The sequence below is a fragment of the Plasmodium inui genome (genome assembly GCF_000524495.1).
Source record: "Plasmodium inui San Antonio 1 unplaced genomic scaffold supercont1.58, whole genome shotgun sequence".
Lineage (NCBI taxonomy): Eukaryota > Apicomplexa > Aconoidasida > Haemosporida > Plasmodiidae > Plasmodium > Plasmodium inui.
In genome coordinates this window covers 30,156-45,599 of record NW_008481892.1, presented here as the reverse complement: position 1 = coordinate 45,599, position 15,444 = coordinate 30,156, and the positions used below count along the sequence as shown (strand labels likewise).

The following is a 15,444-nucleotide window of genomic DNA, read 5'->3' as shown; positions in this document are numbered from 1 at the left end:
CGCTGAACCATAAACCCCGAACCTTAAACCCTGAACCATAAACCCCGAACCTTAAACCCTGAACCCTAAACCCTAGAAGCTCTAACCCTAAACCTAAACTTGAACCCCGAATGTTTAACCTAAACCCTGAACCGGCCCACCCAATCTATTAACCCTAAACCTAACCCTAATCTCCGAACCTTAACCCTAATGCTAGATCCTGAGTGTCGAACCCTGAACCTCTCACTCTGAAGGCTAAATCCACCTGAAGCCGTAAGGTTAAGTCCAAATCGTAAACATCCAACCCTATACTCTTTGCCCCTAATGGTAACTTCCGGAGGCTAAGCATAAACGCTAAGCCTCAAACTCCCCACTTCTTGGCCCCCCCCCACAGACGCTAGCCCCCCACTCCGGCCGTCACCTTCGGACTCCCCCCTCTGACCCTCTTCTGCGTGTCTCTCGCTTTAGGTGAAAGAATCCAGCTGCGGACTGCCATTAGGCTCAGCCCCAGTGGATCAGCCACGTGAAGCTTTGACGGCTGCCTTTGACCATCTGTCCTTACGTCCTCCTCTCGGGGGCCATACCACAGGCGGCTAGGGGAGCTGACCTTGGGCTGAGGCGTGGGGGATTTGTGGTGTGGTGTCTTTAAAGAAATTCTCAGCCCCTGGGATGGATGCGGCTTCATCTACCTCCTGATATCCGCTGCGGGATGGGCTGGGCCTGGAGTTGTTTTAAAGGCTATGATCTTCCCGTGTGCTCCAGTCAGGAGATGTGCTTGAGACTCCGCTCCTGCTGCTTAGTGTGTGCTGGTTGACAGCACCGTCAGCTTAGTCCTTAACTCTAACTCCTTTGTCCCCCCACTTTCAATTCTAGGGAGATGAACTCATATACGCCACTCGGGTCCCCTCAGGAGCTGTCCACCGGCTAGGCTGAGGTCTGGTGTTTCTCTTTGTTCTATACACTCGGTAGATACCATACATCGCTGCGACACTCAGGATTGTGCTCATCACTGCCCCTATTATTTGACCGGTGCCTAAGATTACGGCCTGAGGCTCAGCGTCCCTAATCGGAGACCCCTGAGCATCGGCTGAAGGCTTGGGTTCTGGGTTCTCAGCTTGTCCGAAGAGAGTTGGGGTTGGAGTCTGTTGTTTGCTGGGGGTGTTCTGGATTTTCTCTCCTTGTCCCGCCGGCCCCCCAAGCTGTTGCCCCTGTTCTGGCTGACTCGACTGGCCGAGACTTTGGGTGATAGTTGCGGTGGCGTTGGGGTTTATCCGCTCCACTTCACCAGTAACATGAGATGATGCCACTTGCTCCTCTGGCGTTGCCGATCCGTGGGGCGATTGGTTTTTCTTGTGTTGGTTCGGATGCGCATCTTCGGATGTCAGCTGGTCAGATTTGCCCGTCTTGAAGACTACTGCTTGGGCCGCCTCATGGGTAATGAGATGCCGTTGTGTTATTGTCTCTACCGCTTCCTGCATTCTCCGCCGGCTGTCTTCCAGCTTTCGCCTTAACTCTTCCTGCTCTTCTTGTTTGTCTGTGCTAAGCTCCAGTGGTTGGGGCTTCGGCCTTGTTCTTTCTGTCACGAGCCTTTCTTTGCTGTTAGTCCAAATATTCAGTCCTATTTCACTGGAATTTCCGCTTGATCCGCTACATTGAAAGACGCCTTTCGTTATACGACATGCTCCCATGCTGCTCAGATCCCATGAACGCCTCCTTAGGAGCCCTGTCAGCTCATAATTTCTGCCATAGCTGGAACACTTGCTCAAGCCATAATATATACTCAAAAGAAACCCAAAACCATCATATCTATTTGTATCATCACCCCTCAGATCCTGAATTAAGTCTAGAAATTCTTCGAGCTTCTCTACTTTCTGTTGCCCGAGGCCCCTGTTCTCTTCCCTTAAGTCCACCGCCACAGTTTCCCAAATCTTCTTACAATGCTGCGCTAGTCTCCCCCTTCCTGGCTTTAGGTGCTGCTCGTTCGGCATAAGGGCCGCTATTAAACATGCCAGACACCTCAACATACCCTGACCTGAATCATTAGCTGACCAGTCATCTTGGACCCCATCTCTCAAAGCAACTCTCCAGTTATTTTCTGTCCATAGTGTTTTGGTCCCGCTTGCTGTTTTAGCCCTTATATTTGTTACATTTAGTGCTTCATACATTACACACATTAAGAGGCCCTTCCACTGCTCGTTATCTGTCCCTTTCGGCATTACCTCCTGCTTAAGTTGATTATCTGAATTCATTAACCCATTCCAGTCCAGTCCGTCAGTGCCTTTCTTATAGGAGCTTGCCCATGCCCCCAGAAATCCCTTGGCTGCCCCTTCTACGGCTTCTAATCTCCCTAGACAATATTTCTGCTGCTTCGGGAGACATGTTGAGTCCTTTGGGGGGGTTGGGAGCCCTGCCCAACTGGACTGCTTTAAACTTACTTTCATCCTGCTGTTCTATTATACGGTGCTACTGTGGTATCTCCCCTGTTCAATAAGAGCCCTACCTCCTCCTGATCAAAAGTTGGGCACAGTCTTCGCGAGATCGCCACTCGCCTGCTCTAGTTCATCTCGGTTCATATGACTGACATGCTTAAGTCCTCCCTATTCTCTCCGGAGTTTAACCTCCCGCACGACTTCTTCCCTGGGCCCCCTGAAATCCAAAACCTCCCCCTCAGGCTCCGTGGTTGGGCACTTGAGTCCTATATTCCGCCTCCTTCTTAGGTTAATCTACCTTCCGGAGAAGGTCTCCTGGGGCGTACCCTACCTATCAACGAAGCGAGGCCTCCTTTAGCTCCTTCCCTCTCTTTTTTACCTGACCTCAATTGCTCTCGTGATTCGAGGCACCTAGGGGGTGTCCGGGTCATCCTCCCTCGCGCTCAAGATTATGAGTCATTTGTCCCACGAGACTGCGCCCCTGCGTCCGGGGTAGTGGTCGGTCTCCGTGTCCCCCATTTCTTGGTCTACCCCCCCTTTATCACTTGTTACCTGATGGTCAGAGAGACTTGGGATTCTCTTCGCCTCTTGTGGCTTAGGGTGCCCGTCTTCGCACTTGTGCGACTTATTGTTCCTCCTTCGCCTGATTTGGGCCTCGTCCTAAGTTTCCGTGGGAGTTTTAACGATTTCTTCTTGTTTGTTTCAGTCCTTGACTCTTCTACGGAGAGACCTCCAAGAAACTTCCTCCTGTAACATATTTGGAGGCTTGAATTCCTTTTTTTTGATTCGTCGTGCAGTCCCAGTCTTATGCCTATTAGTGCCTTAGCCTTCTCTGCTGGGTGACTTGGCGTGCCCCTTCTCTGTTCATGTGAGGTGGAAGAGTTGGATGAAATATGTCCTTCCTTTTGGATCCTCCCTCTACTACCTGTTGTGAGTGTCGTCTTCGCGATTTTCCTTTTGGGATTCGTCTTGCAGTGAGAATCTCCACGCTCTTGATGAGGAATCATTCCTCATCGCTAGTTGTATTTTATACCCATCTTGATGCCTCTTTCAGTCTCTTTGTTTTGCCCTAATTTTTCCTGTTCACTCTCCTGGAGTGGTCTGTCCTGCTTCGGGCTCTTTGTCCGCCCTACTCCTTATGTTTTCCGCTTTGGACTTTACTGTCCTTTTCGTGCGCCTGTTACTTCTTCCTCACGAATTGGGTTTCTTTTGACAATTGCATCTATTTCGTTCTTTCTGGTGTCTCCTCTGCCCCCTCGACCTGTTCTGTGAGACCTCTGGGCCGATGCTCTTAAGATACTGTCCGGTCCTTGACTTCTACTGCTTCTAGTTCCAACTTCTCTTAAGCTGATTCCTAGTTGGCTTGCCCGTTGCCTGTTACTTTTGAATTCTTCCGTTGGCTCGGTCTAATTTCCATATTCTAGTCATTATTCCAACCAGTTCATTCCATCTCATTTGATCCTTAGGCTTGTTAGTCCCTTATTGTTGTGCTCCAGTTTTCGATACTGCCCTATATGTTCTCATCTTCTCCTTCCGAGGGAAGTCCTGCTATAAGACCTCTTCAGCGAACAGAGGTTGGTTGACTCGTCCTTTCCTGTCCTGTTAGCCCAATTCCCCCGGAATCCTCCATCATAGAACTCTAAACTCCCTCCTCTCCGTAGTCCAGAAATCTGTTCGGTATCCTCTTAGGTATCTGCCTGAGTGGATCCCTTATGATTGATTACCATAGGAACTTTCGGCGACTTGCGGGGGGCTCTTCGGTGCTAGGTTCGGACTTGCCTTCCGATTGGCTAGGTTTTATGGGCTGTTGGGGGGTTCGTGGATGACTCGCCGATATCCTCCATCCAGACTGGACCGTTGTTGATACTCTATGCAGTCGAACTCCTTATAACTAGGGCCTGATTTTCCCTAGCGACAGGTAGTCACTTGCTGGTGAATTCCCTGCACAGATTTGGATATTATGGAGCTCCTCACTTAGGTTCATACCTCGTCCTGGTTCTGTCTGGGGGGCTCCTTGGAATTTGTCCGGTTCGGCCTATCTCGAGGCCAATACCCGTCCTATAGGAGTAGTGCCTAGCATCGCTTCTGCTGTTTTACTGACTCCTAAGGAGAGTCCTGCTCCGTATTCGTTGTGAGATGTTTCCTTCTTATGGGGAGTGGGTTGTGAGGCTAACGGATGTTGTTTTCCTCTCAGTCTCTTACCCTACCTGAGGAGCCAGGGTGGTTGGCTTGGTTTGAAAGCTGTTTTGCTTATTTTTGGTCAGAGTGGTCAATGGATTTTTCGTTCAGACGCTGTGATCCCTGAGCTGATTTATCCCATTGAGGACTTGGAACAGCTGTAGCCTTTTGTGGGGAAGCTTCATCCGGCCCAGAATTTCCTGTCCTTCGATTGTGCTTCTTCGAATGGCCCTTTGGGTTGACTTGGGTCGGGGGAGCTTGCGGGTGGATGGTTTTAGCTTAGAGAAAATCGCTCTTACCTCAAGGACGGAGCTGTTGTTCTGTTACTGAGCTTTAGCTGACCCTCTGGTTCAATGCTGAAATGCGGTAGTTTTCGCCTGTTCGAGACTCTTCCGTCCTTCTTTTTAGATTTTCAGCCGCTCTCTATACCTCTTGAGATGACTCGTGCCGGGAAGGAACCAGTTTCTCTTTCACTAAGAGACTATATGATCTTCTTATTCCAGTAGGGGATTCCTCCCAGCTTAACTTCTCAGCTGGTACTGCGATCCGGTTAGGAGCTTCACGTGCGAGAGAGTCAGGATGCAGAAATCAGATGAGGTAATCTGTTGCAGACCTTAAATTTGTTCCGTTTTGACGTCTTAGTTCATAGCTCAGTTGCTTCGAAGTCCAATTCGGCGGTTTGTTCTGGTGCCTCTTCTACCGTCCGCCTTCTGTCCTCGTTGCAGGTGATCTGTTGCTCTGGTAGGAGTGTTATCTGTACTGCCCTTGGTTATCATAAAGACTCTTCCTATCTTTCTTTTTGCTTTTTCGAGCCTTGGCCAGTTTTCCACTTTAAACAAGCTGCCCCGATCTGCTGACTACTTGCTTCGCTTAGCTTAATATGATCATCTCACACGCTACTCCTATATAGAGTTTTGACCTGTCCATAGTTGCGATTTTATGTGAGTCTCGTCTTCCTTTATTTTGGATTAATCGCTGGTGCCTTCTGAATTGGGGTGTGTGGGGAAGATATTCCGGGGGAGCGGGAGGAGACGGTGAGAATTGTACGCTTGGGGGGTCAAGTTTGGTTCTTCGGTCAGTTTGTGCCTTGGGGATGCTATGTTTCTTTGAGATAGATATTGGTCAGTCTCCTTTTGTGACTCAGAATTCTTGGGTGAGCTCTCTTTTTGCATCTGGATTCTTGGATCCTTTTGCGCCTTTTGATTGGAAGTTGTTGCTTTTCACCTTTACCCTGTTCCTGACCTGTGTGGATTCTTGCTTCCCTTATTAATTAAATCTCTTCGGACGTGTACCCGCATCACTTGTCCTTAACTTAGCTTGTTCCATTCTTCTTCTCTATTACTCAACCTTCTTAGAGGCTCCGTTTCCCTTTCCATACGGACTGGATTGCCCCTTTGTCCTGGTTATCGTCCTTTTCTTCTTTATTTTGAGGAGTTCGTACTGTTCGCTTCTCCGATCGGCTTGGCTTTGAGTTCGTTTCTTTTCCAGACGCTTTAACTACTTCATCTTTCGTATCTCCAAGCTACTTATTTTTTCCCTCTCGGCTTATCCGTGTCGACGTCTCTGTCTCCTGAGTCGCTTGAAGTGGGGTTGCCTGCTGCTAGGGGATTCGGGTTTTGGATCTCTAGTTGTCTTGCTCAGTCCGGATTTTGGAATTTCCTTTTATTCCCCCTTGGGGGTCAGAATTAGGATGGCCCCTATTGGTCCCTCGGTCCTCTTTCGGAATCTATTACCCCAGGTGCCTCCATATGGGTGTTCTTGGTACTCCTGGATTTGGCTTAACCTGGGATTTGTCGGGTGCGTAAACTTCTCTTCTATTTGAAGATAGTCATTCTCATCCACTTGTATGAGCTGATACATTTAATAATCCTGGGCTTGGAGGCTGTTTCCCATATTTCTCACTCTTGAAGTCGTCGTTAAGCTCTTCTGTTGTTCCTTTTTCTTTTGGTTCCGTTAGATGAGGTCGTCCAACTAAGACGAAATTATTTTGGCAGATGATGCTTTCTCATTATTCCGCAGATCTCAGTTAATATTATACTATTTGAAACTTCTGTTGAGGGTTTGTGTCGAATGAGTAGTAGCTGTTCTCTTGATTTCTCCCGCCGTCTGACTTAGCCTGGTCTGAACCCTTGGGGTAGGGGGACGTACCTGGGATGTTCGATACTGATAATATTGGGATCTGTTGTTGTCTGAATAATTAACTTAACTGTCAATCTTACTCACAGGGTCTTGGTATAAAGTTGTGGTCAGATTCCTTCATCTATAGATTGTAGTGGTTTTACTTGGTCTGTGTTGTTCCTCGGTTAGAAAGATATATGGGATGAGTTGCAGACGGGTGGGTTTGCTGTGTTCTGGCTGGCTTCGTATCGTGGGCATTAGCAAGATTCATCTTATCCTGTCGTCTATTATCATCGTTTCTCATTATTTTGGATGGCCCTGAGATTCGATAATGTATCTATATTTGCCTGAGGCGGGGGTGGATCGTTCCGGGGCCATCCGTGGAAGTTGGCTAGGCCTTGACTCCTCCTTTCACTTCCTACTTGCCTTAGATATTAATTGTTTTGTCATGATTGGCTCTCTTGTAGTAATTAAACAATCTGCTCATTTTCTCATATATGGACTAGGAGAGATTAAGATTTGTTCAGGAGCCTGCCGCCAATAACATAAGCCTTCGCTCGTTGAGGTCCCACTGCTCCTTTTGCTTTATTAGAAATCTTAAGATAGTTTCTAATTGCATTGGATTATCATATCTAGTTGAGGAACTCATATATACGACTCCTCATATATTGGAGCTTATTACGACGGCAGAAAGAGAGTTAATGACTAAATATTTCTTCTATATCCTTCTTCTATAATCTATAAGGGGTCGTGTAGGAATTTTCTTCGCTCATATCCTGTGTGGATTCTACAATCATTCTACAATTATTATCTTAGTAACCTAATTACATGATGCTTGCTGTTTTTTTTATTGATCCTATTCTGGGCACTATGGGAAATGTAATCCAGATTAGGATAGAACACTAGTCAATTTTTTTGTTGTATCTATTAATTCTTGAACTTTACTAATTATTAATGTACATTCATATCATATAATACTTATGGGGTTGTAGAGACATTAATTTGTCCCTTTCTTTTTTAGAGCACTCTCCTTGGGTTTTATTTTAATATCTCTAATCGTTTTATCATAGATTGGGAGTCTGAGAATATGACTTATATAGCCTTATATCCTTTGATAAAGAACTAATTATACCTTTTATAATGATTTCATTATTTAATACGGTGTGCATCATACGAAATATATCACGAGATTCTTATTTCTTGGACTAGAAAACAACGTATAATTGTAGATCTTCTTTCTCCTCCTTCTTGGTTCTTAAAAATTAGCCGAACGAGAGAAAGGAATAAACAAATAATCGGAATAAATCCAATCATTCACTATGCCGATAAAATCTTCCTGGATTTCTGTTATATTACTCTGTTTCTGTTAATCTATCCTAAAGAATAAGGGTTCCTGTAGGTAATATACTCTTGTGGTGATTTTTTAAAGTTAAAATGAGAGAAGAAGATGTAAAGCTGAGATGAAATAGGAAATGAATCATTCCTTAATACGTGTAAAAAATAAATAAAACAATTGTATACCCTCGTAACATGCCCAGAGTCATCTTTTAGCTTAATCCCTAGATATGTTAATCGTTAAGGAGATGATATATCTCTTAGGACTATGAATTTATTGATAGAGAAGAATATTCCTATCACATTAATTACACTTTGCAGGGATTACTTTTGGGAGACAGTAACGGAATGGTAAGGAGGTGTAGTGATCAAGTTTGTTGTCTATAGTAAATTTGATAAATTGAGGTGGGGAAAATTTTCCACATCATCCAGTTCACAACTAAATCAGTCTGCTGGGGTAGGCTATTAGATATATAGAGTATAGCAGTTCATACTATTCCAACCTAGCTGTTGCTATGCCTTCTGCGGGGGTTTCAAAGATTCTTTACATGATTGGTCGGGAATAAGACTTGATACAACTCATAAATGGTACGACAGAATGTCTTCAGTATTGTTCTTAATAAAGCGCGCGAATATAAAAGTCCTGTCAACTCACCTACGATCCTTAACTTTCGAAGTTTTTGCGGATATGACTAATTCCATATTCTATGGCTTCAGAATAATTCTACTTTGCCGGAATGGAACAATACATTCGGTTTTATACGCAGCTTGGCGGCTCTCAACATATACTGTAGTGTAGGCTTAGTTGTGTCTGATGAAAACTGTCAATTTAAAGTATGATAGTTTGGATTCTTGATTAAATTTAGTGAAATACGAATTTCAGTTGTCAATAATTCCTTAAAAAAACATAGTTTCAGCTCACATGCCAATCTTCGCACCTCTTCTAAATTTAGTTTCACGTCTGAAGATGCACTTTTTTCTTCCTGTATTCGTCTATCGGGGCGCTCAAGGCTTATGGGTTGGTTCCCCACCTTTATATTTCCCTTTACATTCTGCCCGTTTCCTGTTGTCTATATTTTTCCCTAGGTTTCATTCTATTTAGGAATAACGGTTACTTTCTCCTTTCTCCATTTTGAGTCAAACCCGTCCTTTTTAAATTCAGATATAATTTCCTCCTCGGGGCATATTTTTCTCTAACAGGATGGGTTACGCGGGTTTCTTATGTCATGAATCTTGGATTTATATATAACACTCTGGCGCAACTTATCCACACATTACATGAGTAAAAGGGCGGCTGATTTCTCTTATTCATCCTCAATGAGTCTTCTCATTGCCAAAATACTGCTATATATAAAAGGGGGGAGGACTTCTCAAAATTAAGAGTTTATTCTCATAGCCACTTTGCTCATACTTTGCAATGGAATAGAAAGAAGTAAAATAAAAGTCTTCTGAGTATTGCAATCCAAAGAATTGGAATCCTTATATTCGAAATCAGGGCAACACAGAATATACAGGTAAGAACAGAGCTTTCATGTTAGACCCTTGACCAGTAGTGACCCATGCAGTCAACATAGATATGTTATGATTACGATTCTAGATACAGCAAGAAGGGACACCTTTACACTAACCGTAGAGACACCAAAGGTCGTAACTCTTCCAGAATCTACATCAAAAAGTTTGTTATATCTTTACAAAAAGAAAATAGGTTTTAAGGAAGCCTTTGAAACTTCAAAGAAGAAATAAATCTATTTTAAACAATTATATATTTTCATGTATAAAATCACAAATGGTATCATAGGATATTACATCCTAGGACAACAAATAATATTGTAGAGTTTGTAATTCTAGCCATAACCCTCAATACAAACAGAAAAAGATTTGGAACACCAATTAATATATGTAAGAAATTTCGTACTTATATATGTTTCTCGCTAACTGTGAATAATCGCATGTATTCTGAGACATGAAAGTTTGCAATCAACTCCTCTATTATTTGATGTAGTATTGGGCCCTGTCAAAATCCCACCTCATATGTTACCGTAAGTGTCCTCTGTCGTGTTCACCTTGCTTTCCTGCAGGTTCATTTGTTCTGTGTTAACATTGCTTTAGGTACTCTTACTTGTTAGGTTATTTTTGTTCCTCTTGGTTATATGGGGCTACTTCTCCCTTGTCTTTTCACATTCAGCTTGAGGTTCATTTTCGTCGATACTGTTAAAGCAGTTATATGGTTCTACCCTATATATTTATTTTCCCTCTAAAATGGAGAATTTTGCTCGAGGTGGCAGTACCTTCAATGCATAAACTTCATTTTGGGAATTTTTTCTACTTCATTTTTCTCTTCTCCCCTTCCTAATATGATAAGTGGTTGGTATATTATGGAGATTGGTATCCCTCTTTGAAACCTATTTTCGTAACATTAATGTTATCAAAACCGATGATATTCTAGGGAGAACAGTACTTTGCATATAATACTACTGTTAGGATACCGCATTTTCTCAAATAATGCTACTGTAGATACATCACAGGATTTGGTAAAACTGTGATGTCCTTATAGTACAACTGGGATTTTAACCCCTTCAAAAATAAGGTACCTCAAATGAGAAGACATCCGTGCAGTATGAACAATCGTTGTATTCAAATAACGAAACGTCCAATGTTTCATCCACCGCATATTAATATTCGGGGCATATAATTTTAACTTATTATATACTACTCCTCGTCTATTCCTACGGTTAATAGAATAGTGTTCCCTATCTAAAAGCACTTTGTGTATATCGAAACCCCTCAAATAATCATGCTTCGGATACATGCATTATCCTTGCACAATTGTGCTTTGCAAATAAGAATACTACGCACCCATGAGATGGCTCACATAATATAGCTCCAGATGATCCATTATTCTTATGCGACTGTGCTCTACAGACAACACTACCCTGCAAATATGACTATAGTCCATTTATTAGTACATTTATATAACAGTACTACCAGGAATTCCGCAATTTTCCTCATTGAGAATGCATACACATCAGTATTTTTCAGGCAATAGTTTTCCTGGAATATCCATGCACTTCACAGAATAGTGCTCCACTAATTATATCACTCCTGGAATGTCAATATTGCACACACAAAAATACTTTTAACATCATAGTACTCTGGGTGTAGCAATATTCTTCAAAGAATAGTATTCTAGGCAATTCACAGGATTTACACAATCCTTTACTTCATATAATGGAGCCGTTAATCTTAAATCGAAACACTTCACATAATGCTATTCCAGGCAGATTCCTACACATTATCGTACATCATTCCATACACAATAGTACTGTTCTTCGAATAAAAGTATTATTCTCAAAAAAGTACTCTTAATATAACAATACTGCTTGCAGACATGAAGTGTTCAGATAATACTGCTCCTAGGAGAATCGTATTCATCCCGCAAAATCACTTCCCACGTAATGGTACTTTCAGTATAATAGAACTCGAACTCCTCTATATAGGTCAATCATTAGTACCCTCATATAACAGTACTATCGGAACATCTGCACTCCTATCCATCCAATATCTGGACACATAAATAATCTTCAGGCAATACTTTTCCTGGGATATCCATGCACTGCATCGAATAATGTTTCTCATATAATATAGGCGTGAACACTGAGTCCTTCACATAAGGGACTACATAAATCTCAATATCATTTCTATAACAGTATTATAGGTACATCCCAACGCTGCACCACCCTTAGAAAAGCACCTGACTATTCTGCGAAGAAGAGTACCACAAGCGGACGTGTCCTCTTGATCTAACGAAAGAATAAAGAGGTCAGTACTCTGCACTGATGAGTATTCCTGAGACGTCCATGGCCTTCCTACAATAAGACTCCGGGAAGATCCTTACCCTTGAAGCAACTCTGCTCTTCAATTAACAGTATTATCCTAGTAACACTGCTATTAACCTAATAATACTCCATGAACATCATCACTTCTAAAGCAGTAAGATCCCAGGAATAAATGTATCCTTTCAGACATCAATAGATTATTCATGTTTAGGCATGCTACTACATTAGTATGGTCAGGTTATTTATACTTCACATACGTGGCCATCCTCATAAATAGCCGAAGAAAGAGAATATCTTCATATGGGCTCCACACAGAGAAAAAAAAAAAAGGCGATCAGAATATTACGGAAGAAAGAAGTCTAATAAAAAAGCATGACATACAGTAGAACATATCGCCGAGGATGCCCCCAGAAGGGCACATTCACAATAATGCGACCTGAAAAGACATTTCAACAATAATGGAGGGAAGAGAAACATCTTCAAAATGACGCGACAAAAGAACCTCCTGAAACTACCATGACAAGGAAGAATCTTCATAAAGAAAATAAGAAACAGAACAGCATGTTAACCAGGCCGCAAAGAAGGAACATCTTCATAAAGAAAATCACACAAGAAAGGACATCTTGGGAATGCCGCGAAAAAGGTATATCATCGTAGGAAAGATGACACACAGGGAAACATCTTCATGATGCCGCGGGAGGAAGAAGCATCCATATAAAACAGATGACACAGAAAAATATATTGAAGATGCAGCCGGAAAATAGCGTCATAAGAATGGCGAGGGAAACATATATCTTCATAAAAGGAGGCTTCGCGGGGAAATATCTTCGAGGTAGTATAGTAAGAGGAAAAAGCATCCTTACAAAGCGACCAAACAGGAAAATATCATAAATATAACACAGTAAGAAGAATCTTCTTAAGAAGGAAGGCACACTAGCAGAAATTATCATAATGACGTTACACGACAAACCTCCTCGGGGCACCCGAAGAGAAGACTATTGTCAGAGAGGAAATAAAACAGAAACAGGAATTTTCATAGTGACACGGCAAAAGGAGCCATCTCTATAAGAATGACGAGCGAAAGAATATATTAAGAGTAGAACGCCGTAAAATGAATCTTCAGAGAAAAAATGCCTAACAGAGGGCATATTTCACATTAAGGCATCATAAAAAAAGAGAACTTCATAAAAATGGAACAGGACATATCATCCTGAAACAAATGCCAAACACAGAAAGATCTTCATATTGACGCAACAAGAGCAGTGTAGCTGTGCAGAAATGTAACACAAAGAAGCATTATTATAGTCAACTACCAGATATAAGCATCCTTAGAAGACTGCCACAGAGAGAGAAAGAATCATACTACCGCGGCAAAACAGTATGCATCACAGTGCCGCCGCGAAAGAATACAAATCATAATGACGTAAGACGACAAAAGCGCAATGACTCGCACAAAGAGCATCATTAAAATCTAGAAAAAGAAAGCATCATGAAAAAACTACAGAGAGGAAATCGTGATAGGAATGTAGCAGATAAAGGCATCTTCATAAGAATGCCAGGAGAAGTGGTATCTTCATAAGGATGCTGCGAGGGATGTAATCATAAAGGAACCCTCCAAAAATTCTCGTGAAAGGAATGCGGCAGAGGGGTGTATCCTCATGAGAAAATTAAATAGAGAGATATATATAATGAAGCGAAACGAAACAGCTTGCCTGCGAGGAATATAGAACATGAGGGGGCCCCTCCAAAAATTGATCCACATGAAACAAGTCTGACCAGGTTAAGCCACATGAAGCTACGTCGTGGAGAAATTACGCCACATGGAGAAGCGTGCGCGAGGAATTACGTAGTATGGAACAGCGTCCGCCAAAAATTAGCCCAGAGGAAATCACCTTCGCAACAAACGGCACATGAAGGCACATCTGCAGAATTACGCCACATGGAGGGGCAGCAGCGCGAATTATATTGTGCCGTCATTTTATGTCCTGTTTTAAAGAATTTTCTGCAAATCACATCCCCATCAGACTCGTTCGTCAATTTGGACTATGGTGTTTTGAACTGAGAGTTCCCAGTATGGATAACTCGGCCTCAATTGTGATATATATACAAATGCGCGTATTCCGTTATAATTTCAAATTTATTCGTGCATTTTTGCAGTGCGGAACTCATCTTATGCCATAAGATATGGAATCAATCACTCAGCGAGAGGGACAGAATTTGATGGTGAGGGATGAATTGACTCGGCATCGTTATCTATGGTCAGTCTTAGTGCGTCTACTCTCGATATTGGCTTTCTGGCTTCATGATATTTCCTTTTTATGGTACTTGGTAACGCGTATAAAATAAATTTTAATATATCCAACGAATCATATAACTCGGGTGACTGTGTTTATTTCTCTTGTATTAGTGTATGTATTCCCCACCTTCCTGTAACCAACTATTCTGATTTTCCGCGTAATAATGTGGAATATCTTCCGTTTATCCATTCATGCAATTTTTGGGTGAGTGTTCGCTTCCTTTATATTTCTACATTATTATGCAATCTGTGGCCTGAATAATTCCCGCATTAAAAATGTCAGTGTTATAATGCGCGTAATTTCCTCAGGCGCCAGAAAAATTATAATCATCAGGTAAATATCGTCTATATAATATAACACATGTTTATGGATGGATCTTCACTGCCTATGTAAAAATATAACGGAGGAATATAGGTTCTTTATGTATTTTCATCTGATTCTAATGAATGATTATCCTGTGCTGCAATTCCCATGGTACATTTGTTAGTATCCGTGTAACAGCGTAATGCTATAATGCGGGGATTTATTGCTGTTTTATCATTTTACTGTGGATTTCGCTGCCACGATTTATATAGAAAGTAACTTGCCCCCGTAATTGGTACAGTCAAGGATGGGATTATTTGTGTATGTCTTTTCCTTTCTGAAATATTTCTGCTAATCCTGTCATTGTTACAATCTAAGCACGAAACATGACTCATGGTCCCTCTTCCTTTTGAGAATTGTAGGACAATAACTTAGCATATGTGGTGTAGAATAGTTCTTATTATGTACTGTCTTCTTATGAATATTATAAATATTCCTTTACCTATGCCTGCATTGTTCTGTCTCTTTCATGCCTCCTAATGCCGTATTTATAAGGAAAAGTGTGGAAACCTTGTAACATTGTCATAAATGTTTATATTATCTAATAATGCACACAGTGATTCATTCTGCCGTAATTCAATGTCTTAAATAAAGAGCATACTTCAATATTGAATAGATCCAGGATACTGTTACATACAACTGAATATTTCCACAATGAATCCTTTCCATTGAGGAGAAGTGTTCGATTAGAATTATATGAAAATCCCCAAGAAGAACAAGGGGGGCCAAGTTATTGCGGTAATGATCTTTAAGCTGTATTATTCATGTCTAAAAAAAGAAATACTCGACTAAATAGTAATTCCTTAACAGTGCATTTTATACTTTCTCAAACGATGTCTAAAGGATTATGTCAATATCTGAGTATATTCATCGCCAATTCATGGATGCAAGAGTGTGTAACTCTCCTTA

The 15,444-nt window shown here is 41.9% G+C and overlaps 3 protein-coding genes across 3 annotated transcripts; all 3 read right to left on the bottom strand.

The window, feature by feature from the left end:
- Nucleotides 1-848: 848 nt before the first annotated feature.
- C922_05347 (hypothetical protein) lies at nucleotides 849-2,420 on the bottom strand (the record flags this gene model as incomplete). Its single annotated transcript, XM_008820918.1, has 1 exon — nucleotides 849-2,420. The coding sequence occupies one exon, from the start codon at nucleotides 2,418-2,420 to the stop codon at nucleotides 849-851; it is 1,572 nt and encodes a 523-aa protein (XP_008819140.1).
- Nucleotides 2,421-2,956: 536 nt separating this feature from the next.
- On the bottom strand, nucleotides 2,957-3,415 carry C922_05346 (hypothetical protein; the record flags this gene model as incomplete). The annotated part of the gene is made up of 1 exon (XM_008820917.1): nucleotides 2,957-3,415. One exon carries the CDS (start codon nucleotides 3,413-3,415, stop codon nucleotides 2,957-2,959), a length of 459 nt encoding a protein of 152 aa, XP_008819139.1.
- A 2,833-nt stretch (nucleotides 3,416-6,248) lies between these two features.
- C922_05345 (hypothetical protein) lies at nucleotides 6,249-6,446 on the bottom strand (the record flags this gene model as incomplete). The annotated part of the gene is made up of 1 exon (XM_008820916.1): nucleotides 6,249-6,446. The coding sequence occupies one exon, from the start codon at nucleotides 6,444-6,446 to the stop codon at nucleotides 6,249-6,251; it is 198 nt and encodes a 65-aa protein (XP_008819138.1).
- Between the last annotated feature and the right edge of the window lie 8,998 nt (nucleotides 6,447-15,444).